The sequence below is a fragment of the Carica papaya genome, chromosome 9 (genome assembly GCF_054855325.1).
Source record: "Carica papaya isolate Zhongbai chromosome 9, ASM5485532v1, whole genome shotgun sequence".
Classification (NCBI taxonomy): domain Eukaryota; kingdom Viridiplantae; phylum Streptophyta; class Magnoliopsida; order Brassicales; family Caricaceae; genus Carica; species Carica papaya.
Window position 1 is genome coordinate 8,391,282 of NC_142317.1, and position 17,570 is coordinate 8,408,851.

At 35.9% G+C, this 17,570-nt stretch overlaps 2 protein-coding genes across 3 annotated transcripts; one reads left to right on the top strand and one right to left on the bottom strand.

The window, feature by feature from the left end:
- Window positions 1–7,628: 7,628 nt before the first annotated feature.
- Window positions 7,629–13,658, top strand: LOC110822965 (zinc finger CCCH domain-containing protein 63-like). Its single transcript, XM_022053193.2, has 9 exons — window positions 7,629–8,446; window positions 8,567–8,662; window positions 9,541–9,630; window positions 9,779–9,880; window positions 11,459–11,605; window positions 11,688–11,807; window positions 11,900–11,959; window positions 12,634–12,731; window positions 12,846–13,658. The coding sequence occupies exons 1-9, from the start codon at window positions 8,012–8,014 to the stop codon at window positions 12,985–12,987; spliced, it is 1,290 nt and encodes a 429-aa protein (XP_021908885.2). The 5' UTR covers window positions 7,629–8,011; the 3' UTR covers window positions 12,988–13,658.
- Window positions 13,659–13,856: 198 nt separating this feature from the next.
- LOC110822966 (GroES-like zinc-binding alcohol dehydrogenase family protein) lies at window positions 13,857–17,052 on the bottom strand. Of its 2 annotated transcripts, none has more exons than XM_088211808.1 (6): window positions 16,869–17,052; window positions 16,572–16,639; window positions 16,096–16,332; window positions 15,035–15,325; window positions 14,582–14,769; window positions 13,857–14,150 (listed from the first exon to the last, which is right to left on the bottom strand). In XM_088211808.1, the coding sequence occupies exons 1-6, from the start codon at window positions 16,933–16,935 to the stop codon at window positions 13,958–13,960; spliced, it is 1,044 nt and encodes a 347-aa protein (XP_088067934.1). In that variant the 5' UTR covers window positions 16,936–17,052; the 3' UTR covers window positions 13,857–13,957. The 2 variants fall into 2 exon arrangements, with proteins under 2 accessions (XP_088067934.1, XP_021908886.2); XM_022053194.2 differs by having other exon boundaries at window positions 16,824–17,050.
- Window positions 17,053–17,570: the final 518 nt, after the last annotated feature.

Sequence of the window (17,570 nt, forward strand, 5' to 3'; positions counted from 1 at the left end):
GCAAACACAAACACAAAACAACTACCTTTCGAAATGTCTCACCAACTACCTTGTTAGGTGCCTCATGGTGATACTTTCACTTCATCTGTCTGATAATTTTCCTCTAATATAAATGCACATCACTTGCACCTTTTTTTTTTTTTCTCTTTTGGAAAATATGAAATTGAGTTGCTGGATCTTGAAGAAAAACTTAGATGAGAATGGTGTAAAAGCCAATGGGCAATATTATGGGAGATTCTAAGAGATTTTGAACACAACATCTCGATGATTTCTCCCTTCAGATATACTGGTTGTGTACATACGTACATACATCCATTCACATGTGTGTAGAAAAGCTAAATTCAGCTTCCAAGTAATATGTCATGTCAGTGTTTGAGCTGCTTAAAGTGCAAGCCTTCTTTTTGCACTTAATTTTTCCACTTCTTACTCTTGTTCCCCCTTTTATTCAATCAAATAACCAATCATCCTTTGATGTATTCTCAAATATGAACTAACATAAATTCCCATTGATCAATGATGGTTAGAAAATAGAACCCAGACAAGATTGTCAATGAGAATACTTAAGATGTCATTTAAAACCAATTTATTGATCAAATTGCAGAATAGATAACCAAGTAGTAAAAAAAACATTATCCCGAAATAAGTAAAAAAAAGTAAATTTTTCAGCAAAAATAAAATTTTTGTGTCAGGTTTTATATCTAAAAGTAAATATATTTCACAAAAAAAAAAATACATAAAACATTTTTTTTTACGTGATATAGTAATAAAACAAGTTAAATTAGTAATTTTGCAACAAAAGATTAAATTCTCATGCCAATCCAAACTAAATCAAATTTAAATGTGAAATAGAGAAAAGAATAAGGGTGAGCATATGAGTCAAGTGGCATCTCACTATCTGATTAAGATAACCCAACTATATATGCACAAAATGTGATTAATACATAGACTTGAGCAGGTTTTGTTGTTGAAATAGAGAGAAGTTTTTTATGGAATTTCTATCATGAGTTCGGATTTGCTTCACTAATTTTGGCATAGAAATCCATGGAATTAAATAACTATCTGCCAATTAAATATCAGCTCCATAATAGAAATCTTTGTCCAAATGAAGAGTAAATAGATAAATATACTCTTTATGTTACTCCTGATTATATTCATAAATTTGATAACATCTGTTCAAAATAGTTTGAGCCAGCTAGAGCTTGAGGATTTCTTGATCCCTACATGCATAAATCATAATTCATAATAAATTTTAGATCACTTTTAGGGCATGATAGAACTGGATCAAAACATATTTATTCACATATAAATCTGGAGAAAGTAAGGAAAGGAAAAGAATTCAATTTATTTTCCTTCCCTGAATTGCATATTCAAGAGTAAAACAATTGTTTTTACTACCATATTTGGTATTTTAAGATATAACAAAGCATTAATGTAAAAAACCCAACCGGGTGTGGATTAAAATTTTTAATGCTTTCAATTTTTTTTGTTTTGTTATTTATGTAAAGACCATTGGGAATATTTATACATGCAAGAGAGTAAAGGTGGAAAGGTGGTCTCTGGAACCTACCGAGACCACTAGCTGTCCACAACAATCTAACCAATTCAAAAAGCAAAAAAATCTTGGCCCTTCATTTCAGGGTTTCGATCTGGGCGTCCACCTGTCCGATGCCTTGCATCTTACTCTCAATTTTTCACACGTTCCTCAAGATGAAGTCTGTTTACTTTCAGCTTTTCGAGTTTCACACCACTCCTTTAACTCTTCGTGTTTTCTTGTTGTAGATGCTTCATCTTAAACAGAAGTCAGTGATGTGTTGAGGTCCCCAAAGATTTCGTGAGCAGATCAGCGAGTTGTTCTCTCGAGGTGATGTGTTCCGTTTTGACGAAGCCTTTTCATATCTAGTTGGGAACTATGTAACAATCAATGTCGGGGTACTTCGTTCGTTCATGGAAGACCAGGTTAGCTGCAATGTGCTCAGTGGCTTTGTTGTCACAGTTCAATATTATGGATAAGTGAGATACTATTTGAAAATCTCGAAGGAGGTAAGTTATCCATTGAACCTCACACAATGTGGATGACATACTTATGTACTCAATTTCTGCGGAAGACTTACTCACCGTGGTTTGTTTTTTTATTTTTCAGGAGATTAGTGCTGACCCGAGGAAGATACAAAAGCCCGTGAGAGATTTACGGATCATTGGACACGATGCCCAGTCCGAGTCACAAAAGGCTTAGACTTTAAGGCCATTTCTTCTCAGGAAGAAGATGCCTTATTCTGGATATTGCTTTAAGCAGCTAACAACATGTAATGTAGCATCGAGATGCGGCTGTTTAGGCTGTTGCATGAACTGACTAAGATGTTGGGTGGAGTATGTTATGTCGAGTTTGGTATAACAAACGGCCAATTAGACATCTGTATCTTTCCGGATCTGATAAGATTTCTCCTTTTTTTACATTTAGTTTTAGTCCGGAAGGCAAAGGAAAGTGGCTTCCTTTTGCGTTTTCCATTCTTATATCTTGTAAGATATCTTTGACATATTTCCTTTGGCTGATGTAGATCCCTTCTTTCGACCTGGCTATCTTAACTCCAAGAAAGTATCTTGCTTGCCTGAAGTCCTTAATCGTGAAGGCTTCATTCAAGGCACTTTTGAATTTACAAATTTATTTGTCATTAGGGTCAGTAACAAATAAGTCATCTACGTATACTACAATTGCAATATAGTTTTCATTTGTTCCTGTTGTGAATAGACAGTGGTCAGCTTCTGATATGGTGAAGCTGATGGATTATAGCTTTGAAATAAGCTATTTGTTCCATTAACGACCTGTTTGTTTCAGTCCGTACAAGCTTTTGGTTAAACGATAGACTTGCCCTTCACTGGCCTTAGAGTAGTTCTGTGGGGATTTTAGGTATAGCTCCTATTCTACAAATCCATGTAGGTATGCATTATTAATGTCTAACTGATATACTGGCCAGTCTCTTGTGGCTACCACGATCAGAAATAGTCAAACCATGACTATTTTGGCCATCGATGAGAAGCTGTCATGATAGTCTATGCCGAATTCTTGATTGTAATCCTTAGCAACGAGCCTTGTTTTATTTGTCAACTGATCCATTAGTATTATAATTTATTATATGCACCCATTTTGAGTTAATTGCTTTCTTCCCTTTTGGTAGTTCTATTAGTTCCTAGGTGTTATTGTCTTCCAATACGGACAGCTCGGCTTGCATGGCCTCAACCCACTTGCTGTCTTCTTTTTTTTTGTTTAAAAATTTTGGATTGTCTTTCAGGTTGGCGTAAAATGCAACAGTCTCCCCTTCAGGTGAGTTGATATTGTGTACTTTCCTTTGTTTTTCAACAATAATTACCATGGAATAAGCTCTGTTCACAACAGGCAAAGGTTACATGATTAAAATTTGGTTTCTAACATGATCATATAAGTCATTAAGACCCATTAGAAATTGTATCCGGTTGTCGGTATTGTCGATTTCATTGTGTTGTGTTGCAACATGACAAGTGCAGGCATGTGAGGGCCTTAAGTGAGTTAACTCATACCATAACCTTTTAAGTTTGTAAAATAGGCTGTAACAGAAAGGTTAGACTACGTGATGGAACTTATTTCACACTTTAGTTGATACAGTAAAGTTTCATTACTTTCACCATATCTTTTTTTTTATTTCATTCCATAGGTTTTTTGCTGATGTAGTGAATAAAAAGGCGCTAGCAAGCTCTTTGTTCATCGAGCTTAGGATTTAGGACACCATCATGCTATCTATTTTGTGCCATTGTTTGTATTATGCTGTAACGGGCCCGGAAATTTAAAACGAAATATGTGTATTAAAAAGGTCAAATGCGGAAGCGTAATAAAAATTTTGATTAACATCCCTTACACTAAAACCAAAAACGTGCTCAAAGTATAAAAGAACAAACTAACTAAAAGAGAAACTCGAAAGTAAAAGCTATAAATATAAATACGGAGTCTTTAGGCGTCCCCTTCGCCGTCTTCCTGCGGAACGGGCTCGGGAACAATGTCTTCCTGATCTGAAATGATTAAATAAGGAATGAGTTACACCAGCCCAGTAAAGACATCACACTATCTCTAAAATCCTTTACTATCCACTTACCTCGGTGAAATTCATAAAACAATATACGAAAGCAATAACATTATCATCATCATGAAATCATATGAGCTGTATAACATAATACTTATCACGCCTTTTGTAATTCAATCATTACACAACATATTTTTCCTCATTTACCAGCTTACTAGTATCCATGGGGATCCATAGGGGTCCCGCTACCCGTGAACTCTTAACACTTATAATCAGATTCCAGGGCCGTCCCCATACCCCGTTCGGTATGGGCGCCAAAGCTATAAACCTCAATACCCCGTCCGGTATGAGGGTGAAACGGGCCGTCCCCATACCCCGTCCGGTATGGGCGCCAAAACACGTAAGGTCTCCATATCCCGTCCGGTATGAGAGACCACAATCCTAGTAGGGTTCCCTACGGACCCGGTCCGTCCACTATCTCTCAGGATATCTAGTCAGGCTGACCACATTATACAATTATCAATTTACATAACCTTTCATTCTCCTTTTTCCTCAGTCAGCATCATCAAATCACACACAAACAAGCAAACCAGTAATTTATGCCAAACAAGACAACATACAACATCAGATTCTCAGTCATTCAACCCATAATCAATAAAACAGTGATATATGCACATGAAACTATGAAATGAAAACATCAGACCTCATACTGCATTTAAAAACTGTAAAATAGGCCAAACAACAGCTGACCGACAAACACACCAGACTCGGGCTCCATTAGCGACCTTAAACAATTTTACATATCTATTGATTCATGAAATACCGTTTTTATCATTTATTGAACTTTAATACCGTGATAGGAAATAGGGTGAGAGGTCCTTACTTGTTTCGGGGTCCGAATACGGCTCTACAGTGCGCCTACAGGCTGTCCCTAATTTTTCCTGAATTTTTTCTGGGGAACTGAAAAGCACTACTAGAATCTGCACGTGTCCCAAAAAATTCCAAATTAGACCCAGGGCCCCTTTCGGCCAATATCGCAATTCCGGCACGGCGGCTCCGCCGTGCTCCGGCGCCGGTGCCGCCGCTTGCGGCAGCAATTCGCCTCGGGTTGGCCGTTTTCGGCCGTTTCTGGCCGAATTCGGCCACACTTGCATCGGTCCTTGCGATAAAACAACCCTAGGGCCCTCGGGGGGTCAAAAAATTACGAAAAACCGAAGCTTACCTGCGACGGTGCTCTCGGGTGCGGCTGCTCTCTGGTGAGGTTCGTGTTTTGGTGATTTGGCTCCGATCAACCTGTAGAGAAAGGAATGGTGATCACAGTGATATAAAAATTGTATCAAACGGAGGCCGGGAAGGGCCTCATCAGAGGTAAAAACCGAGAAGGGACGCGGCAGCGCCGCTGGGTTTCGGCCGTGTTTTCCGGCCGTTTGGCCTGGATTTTGGCTCTGATTTGGCCACAGGGGAACTCAGCATTGAAAAACGAGCTGGGGGTATGAAATTTACCTCGATCGGCGGTCGAAAATCTCCCCGGTGCGGCGGCGGGTGGCGGCGGTCGGCTCCTCCGGTTTCTGGTTCGTCTTCTCCGGCGAGGGCAGGCGGCTAGGGTTTTTGTAGTCAAGTGTGGGGGTTTTATTTATACCCTTTTGCCTTTTAATCACAGCCGTCCATTTTGATTAAATCTGGACTGTTCGTACTTGATTGAATCTGGGCCGTCCGTGCGCGTGCATCTGGGCCGTCCGTGCGCATGCTTGATCTGGGCCGTCCGTGCATGCTGGGACGCATCTGGGCCGTCCGATCGCGCGCACGCGGATCGCCCACGTGGCCCGTTCCCGGGTCGACGTGGTCTTGCCACGCGGCAGGTCCTGGTTGGACAGGGCTGCTGACTGGGCCGCTGACGTGGCTACTGACGGGGCACAATTTTTCTAAATTGCGTTTTGACCCCCGGTTTTCGATTTTCTTTTCAAAAATACCCCCATAATCCTAATTTTCACCCATTTTTTCTAAAATCAATTTCAATTAAATCCAGATAATATTTTTACCCAATTTTACAATTATTGTTATTTTTATTTTTATTAAATTAAATTAAATTAAACTAAATAAATCAATTAAAAATTAAAAATTATAAAATAAAATAAATAAAAATAAAATTAATAATAATAATAATAAAAATTTAAAATTATTGGGCGTTACATATGCTACATCAGATTCGGGCTTCTTGCATCTGCCATCAACAAGAGTGAGCTTGTCCTTGGCTCTCAGTGCAATCACCATGGCTCGACTCCAATATAATTAGTTGGAGCCATCAAAGGTGGTTGTGACGAGTTGTATCTTAGGCTGATATGAGTTTAAGAGTGCCAACACATTTGTATTAGGGTTTGACATTAAGTAGTAGAGTGATAATGTAGTATAGTGTAGAAATAAGAAAAATCAGTACTTATTACATATACTACTCTGATACCATGTAAAAAACCCAACCGGGTGTGGATTAATAATTTTTAATGCTTTCAATTTTTTTTTTCTTGTTATTTATATAAAGATCATTGGGAACATTTATACATGCAGGAGAGTAAAGGGGGGAAAGTGGAAAGGTCGTCTCTGGAACCTACCGAGACCACCAGCTGTCTACAACAATTTAACCAATTCGAAAGCAAAAATATCTTGACCCTCCATTTTAAGGTTTCGATCTGAGTGGTCCACCTGTCCGATGCCTTGCATCTTACTCTCAATTTTTCAACAATGAAAACAATAATAACATTAAAAAGAGAGTATATGTTTGTTTCTTTTAAAACATAAAATTCTTATACGATAAATCTTGTCTAAATATAAAATTTTGACTCATCAATATATTTTGAAATATCGTATTTAAAACTTTTCAAGATTACAAGCTAGACTTATTGTATTTTTCGATTATCATTAGACAGAGATGAAATCTGTTGCAGCCCTAATTCTATGTTTACTAACGTATTAATGAAGTCTTTGCAGAAGATGTAAGAATGTAAATCTTATATTTACCCCAGACCTAAATACTTCTTTGGTTGCATATTACTGTCGGTGATATAAATAGTATCTAAAGCTTAAATCAATTTCATCATTTTTTATAACTGGTTTACAGTATTACCAAAGAAAAAAAATATTCTAATTAAATGGTCATGGACGCCTCAAAATCAATTCCTGAAATTATTGGGTTCTTTACTTTTTAAGTTCAATTTTAAATAAAATTGCCTCAATGCATAAACCTAAAACTTTGCCCTAAACTTCAACAAATAAAAACATAATTCTATGAATTAATAATTTAATAACAACTTTTCCCAATTAAATGAAAAAAAAACATATATCTACCCCCAACTAAATAAATCTATTTCTCATAAAATATTTTTTTAAATCAGAACTTATCAGTTAAATCAAATCCCTTGAATATAAAATTTACCCGCTTGGATACGCTTACACAGTTGTACTCAAGGCACGTGCTTAATTAAACAATTTGAGTAATAGAAGTACAACCCAGATCAGCAGACTCAAATCAAATCGGAAAACTAACAGGAATTATTTAAAAGACTCTGGGGCAGTCCAGTAATTTCACTACTTCGGCAAGCTGACGCGATCTCTCTGCTCCTTCCTTTTTCTTCTCCACTCTCGTTTTCTCAAGACGGAGAAAATACCAAACCCCGACTATAGACCCCAATTATTCATCAATCACCAATTTAACAGTCGGCAAATCCTATAAATTTTGTAACAGAGATACATTCAAGATTGATTCTTGTTTCTTTATCTTCTTGAGTGCGAAGTAAGCGAGGGAGGAAGGAAGCTAGGGTTTCTGTGATATTTTCTTTTCGCTTCATGATTAGGATCTATTATACTATTATTTATCGATTTGATCCCCGATTCAAAGCTTCTCCAACTTTAGATTTTAGGCTCATCTCATCATTATTTCCGTTGATAGTAATATAATTGAGAATTGAATCATGGATTTAGATGGACAAGGAGGGGGTAAGCGCGTGTTCCACCGGCTCGGTGGACAACCGGCGCCAGCAGCGGGCACCAAGGGAAAAGTGTGCTTCCATTGGAGGGCGGGCAAGTGCAGTAGACATCCTTGTCCATATCTGCATAGGGAATTGCCGCCACCGAACCCGGCAGCAGCCGTCGTAAACGGGTCGGCTCCCAAGCGGTTCGCTGATGATTCCGGGTTTTCAGGTCGGGGTCATAGGAGAAGCCCGGGGTTTAATGCCAATAATACCTGGGGTAGAGTTGGCGGGAACAGGGCGGTGAGGAAAGCGGAGAAAGTATGTAGCTATTGGGTGCAAGGGAAGTGTGACTATGGCGACGAGTGTCGGTTTTTACATTCCTGGAGTTTAGGGGACAGTTTCTCATTGTTGACCCAGCTCGAAGGCCACAAGAAGGTGATAATTTTGTTCTTCAATTCTCATTAATTCTGTGTTTTTGGTGCTTTTTAAGTGATTTGATGAGTTTGATTCTTTTCTGCTGCGTTTATTTTTATTTTTATTTTCGTTTTAAAACAGCTTGTTAGTGGGATTTCTTTGCCGTCTGGCTCGGATAAGCTTTACACAGGGAGTAAAGATGAAACAGTGAGAGTCTGGGATTGTGCATCCGGACAGGTACTTATTAATTTTCCTTCCATGTTTGTTATTTTCCAGTTAAGTTTGTATTTTCTTTGTCACTTTTAGGAAATAGGAGAAAGTTTGTCTTTGGAGTTGTTTGAAAATGGAATTACCATATACAAAATGCTAAACGTGCTTAATATGTAATGCTTTCGAATGCCGATAAAGAGCACAAGCTAAGGGTTTTTTCTTCCCCCCATAAATTAGGGGTAAATTGTGCTACTTGGGCATCCGGTGTTCAGTTAAAGGATGTTAAGTTTGATGGTTGTTATATGCAGTATTAAGAGTGTGTTTGGTATTGTTTATTTCATGTTTATGAGCACTTTTAAGTGCTTTGTTTGGATCTCTTTGTTTGATAACATACAAAACAAGATGTTTATTTAGTTTCTAAAGTGACTTTTAAGAAAATAAAAATAAGCACCTTATTCTTCACTTTTTAGGTTCTAATTTTTCAGTCTAACAAAATTTATTACTCTCTTAATATCTACTTAAAATTATATATATTTATATGTACACACACAATATAATGTAAATTATAAAATATTTATAATAAATATATAGTCTTTATTAATTGTTTTTTTTCAAAGACTGCTTGTTTTTGTAATTATCATGTTATCTAAACGCACTATGTTTGTTTTTTAGTAAAAACATTTCTAGTTTAAGTGACTTAAAGTACCATATTGCTCTAAGCACATTTCTTTTGAGCAATGTCAAACATCCTATAGGTAAAACCAAAAGGATTAAAGATAATATACAGTAACTTGTCATTTACCGACTGTCATCAGCATGACTTGTTCAAGACGCAGCTCCTGTGTTTACTTTCTTTTCTAGTGATAACCTATCTCATGGCTTACCGGTGTATGGTGCTTTTGTAGTGTATGCATATAATCAATCTTGGTGGTGAAGTTGGTTGCATGATTAGTGAAGGCCCTTGGGTATTTGTTGGTATGCCAAATTTTGTCAAGGTAAGACCAGAATATAATTTTTTGTTTCTGTTTCCCATGGATCATAGGTGTCTCTTAGTTCTGATGGTGTAGTCTTATATTCACTTTTGATTGTGTGTGTATTTGATATATATTTTCTTTCTTTTCGATTGTGATGTTGGTTTTGCAGGCATGGAACATCCAAACTTCCTCTGACCAGAGTCTCAGTGGACCTGTTGGGCAGGTTTATGCTTTAGTTGTGGGTAATGATTTGCTGTTTGCTGGTACACAGGTATTCCAACTGGATAGTTCTTATTTTTCTTTTTAAGTTTGCGTTCTTGACATATTTATCAAATTGCATTTTTCTTTGGGGCTTTTGGTTCTTCCATCAATCCCAAAACCGTGTTTTCCAGTGGGGACTTGGTAATTTTTTTTTTAAATTTTAAATGGAATATGGCATTAATTTTTTGTGGGACATGATAATATTGATCTTCAATGTAAGCTTCAGAATGAATAGTAAGGGACTCTTCTTGGATTATATAATACACAAAAGGCTAGATTTTTACCTTGTGCTTGCCATGGATTATAATTAATTAGAAATTGATTTTATTAGAATTTTAATTTCAATTTATCTCAAGAAAAAATTGGAATTTTAATTTCAATTAAATTTTCAATTACATAGTTAAATGAAATTTTAAGCAGACAGTGTTAATCTTATTAGGACTTTTAGTTAAACAATGTTAGTTTCAGTAGACATTTAGTTGAATTTTTTATTCAATATAGTTTTTAATTGGACTGTTAGTAAAAAATTTTATAAAAAGTTTAACTTTATTGAAAATTTTTAAATTAAAAATTAGTAGAATCGTGTAATAAATGTTTAATTACACAATTGGTAGAATTGTGTGGCAGAAATTTTCATTCCATTAATACAATTGCAACATGTCAGTTTTAATCTCAGTTGCATTTTGAATTAGGCAATTATTAAAATTTTTAGTTATGTCAGATTTAATTTCAATATAATTATTAATTTAAATAGTTAGGTAAATTTTTTAATGTAGGAAAATATTTTTAATTACAGTTAGTAGAATGTTTAATCAGGAAGACGTTAGAATTTCTAATTAGACAATCCTCTCTGATTGTTACTTTGATAACATACATATATTTTCTAAAGAATTACCTTCTTGAATTAGTATTTAACTACCAAATCATAAATAATTGAAAAGGTGTAGTGTAAAGTTTCCATTAATCCTCAATGCCAAATCAAATACTGATGTTGAAATACTGATGTTAGGACCACTAATCGTTGGTGGTTTACTTCCTATTATTTAGGTATAAGATAAATTTAATTGTTATTTAGATCTGTTAAATAAGGAGTTTTTAGTTTGGAAGATATTTGGTTTCCAGCCAGACGACATATTTGATTACGACTTAAATGCATGCGCTAAGTAAGCAGCTTTTATTGGAACATGTTTGATTTCCAAATTTTCAAATATATTTAGGATTTGAATTTATTTATATATTTCAAAATTCATTTGTTTTCCAATAAAAAAATTATTTTAGCGAACCAGTTAATACAATTGCTACACATGCTGATACTTAAATAATAGTATATATGTATAACATAGATTTAGTTTGTGCTGTATGAATCTCCCATAGTAGAAGTTTGCTCCTGCCATTTTATTTCTCTGACTCGTATCTGTGGGCATGTCTGTATCAAGTGTTAATATATATAGGTTTTTTAACTAATTGTAAATTCATTAGTGTAATTAAATTACACCTCCTTGGTGCCATCTTATATATATATATATATATTCTTGTATTTTCCTTCGCAAAAGAAAATGTTGATATTTATTCTGATCTGGTTTTGTAGGATGGTGCTATATTGGCTTGGAGATTTAGTGTTGTCACCAACTCCTTTGAACCAGCGGCATCACTTACGGGCCACAGCCTTGCTGTTGTCTCATTAATTGTAGGAGCTAATAAGCTTTACTCTGGTTCTATGGATCATTCTATAAGAGTAAGTTGGTTTTACTTTCACCAAACATTCTAATTTGTGCTTCCAACTTTTCAAAGGATTGACTTTTTTGTTATTTTTGCAGGTGTGGAGCCTTGAAACTTTGCAATGTATACAGACACTTATGGAGCATACTTCAGTTGTTATGTCCCTTCTTTGCTGGGATCAATTTCTATTATCATGTTCCTTGGATCAAACAATTAAGGTTGAACCTTTGTATGATCATTTATTTGTTTATTTCAATTTTGGGAGGACAGCCACTCTGGGAGGTAGTTTTCAATATTATTGTTTGTGCAGGTATGGGTAGCTACAGAAAGTGGAAACCTGGAAGTTACATACACCCACAATGAGGAACATGTATGTTATACAACAATTCAAGTTCTATAATGTGTTTTGCCTTTCAACATTACTGATTCAACCATGCTAGTGAATATGCGAGAGCTTGAATTTATATGTTGATATCAATGATGGAGTTTGTGTTGGAAATGTATACTTTGACATTATTATTATTACGAATTCCTATTTAGAATTGCAATTGGTCAGATAGTACAGGTTAAATGCATCTTCCATATTTTCTTTATAAACCAGAACTCTTTTACTTTGCAGTCATGTCTCGAAACCAATTCAGACATGATTTTTGATTTGGCTATTAATGAAGACAATTTTTTTTTCTTCTAAAAAAAAAAAATGAAGATTCTTCCTGTTTGCTGTGAGCATCTCATAAACTGTCATAATATCTCCTAAGGTTGCTGAATTGGGAATTTATAACAAAATGTAGAATGGAGTTTAGTTAAAATCTTTGAGCATCTTCCCATTTGTGCAGATGTGAGAATGTTGGTCAAAGCAATCATCTAAACCATAACTTTTCTTCATGATGGTTGATGGGCATGCAAACAGAATTCCATTTTTTTTTTTGTGTTTTAGATCATTTTTAATTTTGATTTTGTTGTCTCTTTTGAGCTATTTTGCATATGAAATTTTGGTAATGTGAATTTTAATGTTTTAATGATACTATGAGTTGCCTGCTGCAGGGATTGCTTGCCCTCTGTGGCATGCATGATTTGGAAGCCAAGCCTGTATTGCTGTGCGCTTGCAATGACAATTCTGTACGCGTCTATGACTTGCCATCGTGAGTTTTTGTCAAAACTCGCCTGCTGTTTTGTTATCTAAGTCCTGAATCATGGGCTGATTGATACATTCCATTTGTCATCCTTAACTGTTTCTCTGTGTTGTTATGGCTTAGGTTTTCAGAGAAAGGTAAAATTTTTGCTAAACAAGAGATACGCGCCATCCAAGTAGGTCCAGGTGGCCTGTTTTTCACTGGCGATGGAACTGGTCTAGTGAGAGTATGGAAATGGTCAGCAGAACCAACTGCTACTTCCTAAGACCAGCACTGATGTCCGTGCTGTTATGTTTCACCATATTTTGTATTTTTTGAAGGGTAATGCCGCCAATTTCAGTTTGCGGGAGGAATTAGAAGTTGAGAATGTCAGTTTTGAGTTTCTAGCTCTAGATATTCAGCAGCATCAAGCCCTTTATTACCTTGCAGTATGCTGTAGTATCTTGTAGCTCTCTTCTTGGCCTCTGAATACATGACATAAGACAACAACAAATCTAAGATATAGTTGACCTTATATTAGTGAGGTTCGTTCATTGATCAGTACCTATTTTCGCGGAAGTCTTGACCTTCTGCTTCTCCTTTGCTGGAATTAACATGAAATGTTAAAATTGTTTGGGAGTTTTGGAGAGTTGAGTCTGCCAGGGTTGAAGTGAAGGCCAGTATGTGAAGGGAAGCAGTGAGGGTAGAAGTAGTGTATATAGATTGGGATTGGGAAGGGAGGATTCGATGGGCTGTGTTTCATTATCATTTTCAGCATGCTGCTTACGGATTAAGTGAAAGAAGACGAGAAGAGATGGTGGTACATACTACTTTCTTGTACTGTTTTAAGTGTAGCCTTTACTAAAGAGTTTGGATTTGGAAACGTAGAATAATTTGGTTGTAACCTTAAACTTGTTATATCTTTTAAGTCAATATAATTTGATTGTGGCTGTACCACGCTCAGTGTGAGCAAAATATGCATTTAGTGCTTTAATCCAACTTAATACGCTACAAATGTTTTATGTTCTCTTAAATTTTAGTAATATTATAAGCGAACTGGGATATGTAATGGGACAGAGGAATGACATTATAAATTTGCCTTTTTAAATTGTACCCAAGGACAAGAGACATCCAAACTTAATTAGAAAAGAAGAGTTTAACCAAGAGATAAGACAGTCTGTTTATTGATAACCTCAGTAATTTATTATACAGACTTTACATGGTATATAAATTTCCTTGGCCTTGGTGTAGAGAGCTCACAGATTGAACATGACCTTAATAGCTTGGCCACCACGAGCACTGGTTTCAAAAGCTTCTTCAACTTCCTTCTGGGTGAACCCAAACCTATGAGTTATGAGTGGCTTCACATCAATCTTACCACTTCTTATGAACTCAATGCACAATGGCCATGTGTTCTTATATCGGAAGACGCCAATCACATCCACCTCCCTGAAGTAGAGTAAAAGAGAGAACTTGTTTGTAAGAAACATATGTGCTTTTGTTGAATATAACAGGAGACTTGATTTAGTACCAAGTCACCATGGAATCCACTAATATTTTTTGTCCGTTATCTGATTTCAGCGGCGGTGATAACATTCTTCAAATCTAAAACCAATGTTATGGTTATGCAACACATTGTTAAGCTTAATCTGGACTTCTGTTTTTCTACTTCGCTCCCCATTTATTCATTACTTCCAAATGACAATTCAAAAACCAAAACTTACCATTTTCTTCCTAAACATTCACTCCGTCTGCCCCCACCCTTCTACAAAATTATCCTAAAGAATTCCTGGGTTCCTAATTGTTGATATCAAATTCATATGAATTTACTTTTATCATGACTATAATTAAAGAAGATAAAGATGAGGTAGACAATATACCTTGCAGCAGATGGAGTGAGCGGCACAGTCATCTCATTGTGGCCCATACCAACAAGGCACACTTTGCCACCGGAACAAGTGGCACTAAGGGCTGTTGACATAGTTTTATTAAAGCCAGCACAATCAAACGTCACATCCACTCCAGCTCCCATAGCTTTATGTATCTGTTCCACTTCTTCAGCTATGTCCTGTTAAGTGTAAATGTATCAGAGAATGGGTAAATATTGACACCTAAAAGAAGTTAAAAAGACAAATGTTCTTGTACAGTGAACTGAAATTGCCTAAGGCGGTCAAATTGACAGAAAAAGGGTTCAGTGCAAAACATTAACTCTGGAATTCTTTTCCCACATAAGAGAAAAGCTAAAAAATAAAAACTAGGATGATTCCAAAAAGAACTACTAATCTTTTGGTCAAATTTTCCGTGACGGGAAGAACTTAAAAAAGTGAATCAACCTGCATATTTGTTGTAACTTTAACAATTTCATCTGCACCAAGGTCTTTTGCAACAGATAACCTATAATAATCAACATCCACTATGACAATTCTAGGTGCACCAAAAGCACGAGCTGCCATCATGGTGACAAGGCCTATAGGCCCTGCTCCCATGACCAACACGTTTGTCTCTGGACCAATATTTGCTCGGCGACAAGCATGTACACCAACACTTAACGGTTCACACATTGCTCCTTCCTCCAAGCTCATGTTATCAGGCAATTTAAAGCACAGGTCTGCTGGGTGCACCACCTGTTACATGATAGTCATTTTAATTGTTATCTCGTGTTGCTCTGAAGAAAATCTTGCTGAATCAAATAGACCAAAATGATCTGGATTATAATTTTCTGCTTAATTCATTGTGCCAATGGCTGGTAAAAGTCAATCAAAGCAAAAAACGATCACCAACAAAACTTTCAACAGATGCAAAAGGGCAGTTTTGGAAATTTTGGTCACAATAAAGCTCACACCAAACTAGATGCAACGGGATCTCTCAATTCTACCATGCACATGCATTTCAGTTTAAAATAAAAAAATCATCGCGTTCGCCCTTGAAGACTCAGAATATCATTATAAAACAACAATTCTGTGTTGCCAAAACCTTCATAGCTGTTCTGGCTGCTAGGACCATGCCCAAACTTTTGTCTGGCTTTAAGGTGATGCACATAAAATTTTCAGTTATTCAAGAATTTAACAATTAATACACAGGTTTCACACTTAAAGTTGGTTCCCCTAAACATGATGTATTAACATAAAGCTAATCAAACATTCATTAACTTAAACCTCTGGACATAAATTTATTTTGCAGTGTCTTACAGGTTTCAAAATTGATAACAAAAAATTCAGACTTTCACCTAATCACCGTCCATGGAAACAGTCAATTCTCGAGCCATCTATAGTTGATAGAGTAAAAAGTAGTGAACAACATATTTGTACAACTGCATAAACAATGTTCAACTACTACCTACAATATGTCCAAAGAAAGAGTAAAATATCAAAATGCTACATATAGGTATGCTAACCTGATTGGCAAGAGAACCATGAACTGGTGGAGTGGCAAAAAATTTCATCTCAGGGCAGAGATTGTATCGACCTTCCTTGCAAAGACTACACCGAAAGCAACCAATCCCTGGTTCCAGTGCCACTCGGTCACCAGGAATCAGATGCTTCACCTCACTCCCAACTTCTTCTATGATCCCAGCACACTCATGCCCAATCACCATTGGCTCTTCCACTACGAAATGTGCACATCTCAAGGTCTAGCAATATCCAAAGCAATTAAGAAAAAAACACATATTAAGTTAAAAAACATTAAAAAAGGAAAGGAAGGGGTTGAAGGGGGCACAGTTGAAAGTGATTTATAGAAGTTCACACAAGGAGGGCGTAGTGAATCTTCAAAATTCAGCAGAAAACAGTTATACAGAGACATATATATACACATATTTATATGTGCAAATATTGATGGCTATTTGATACACAAACACACACAAACATATACCTTGAGGTAGTGAACATCACTTCCACATATACCAACTGCCTTCATCCTAACTCTCGCATCATGGGGTCCTAAAAACCCACAAAAATTAGAAAAATATATGACGATTTTCTTAAACAGTGGGAAATTGGGCATCGAGATTTCTGATCGAGAGTTTAAAAAATCCATCAACGCAAACAACCAGAAATTAAAGAAACAGAACCGTGGGGGTAGATGTTCAGAAAGATGCTTGAAGAAGATGAAACAATCAAGTACCAAGAGCAGGAAGATTGAAAGGTTGGATCTTGAGCGTATTAATACCAAGAAGCCAAGCAGCCATGTTGTCTCCATGTTCTTCCTCTCCATGAGACTTCCCTCCTTTACCCATTTTCTCCCCTCGGTACTCACTCGCGCTAGGCTGCCAACTATAACCAGTGAGCGGCTGGATGGGCAGAAAATGATTCTCCTCTGTGAGGCCCACCCTTCTTTATTTGGTGTTGGGGAACTGATTGATCCTAAATCCATCATATCTTCTCTGCCATCTATTTTAAATAAAAGTTCATTGTATTATTAGATTTTTTTTTTTTTTTGATGGACTGATAACAAATTACTATTAGATTTTACTAGGATAAATTTTTTTTCAAAATTAATAACATTGTATACAATCATTAACTGTTAATTTAAAAATAATATGTAAAAAGATAAACGTGTATTGTATATTAAGATTTCCGATTTAAGAATTAAGTGTTGAAATATATATATATATATATATATATATGTAGATTCTGTTTTAGAGTAATTTAATGTTAAAAGTTATCAAAATTTTTAGTTTCACCTTAACAGTTGTTTGAAGTTTAAACATATACGTTGTAATGTTTTATCTCATTTAAGTTAATTCTATTATTGTTATTATTTATTTTTTATATTCTAATTATTTAATCTATATATATATATATATGTGTGTGTGTTAGATATAATTCATTTATTTAAGGTATGACAAAATCAATCCCAATCTTTCATATT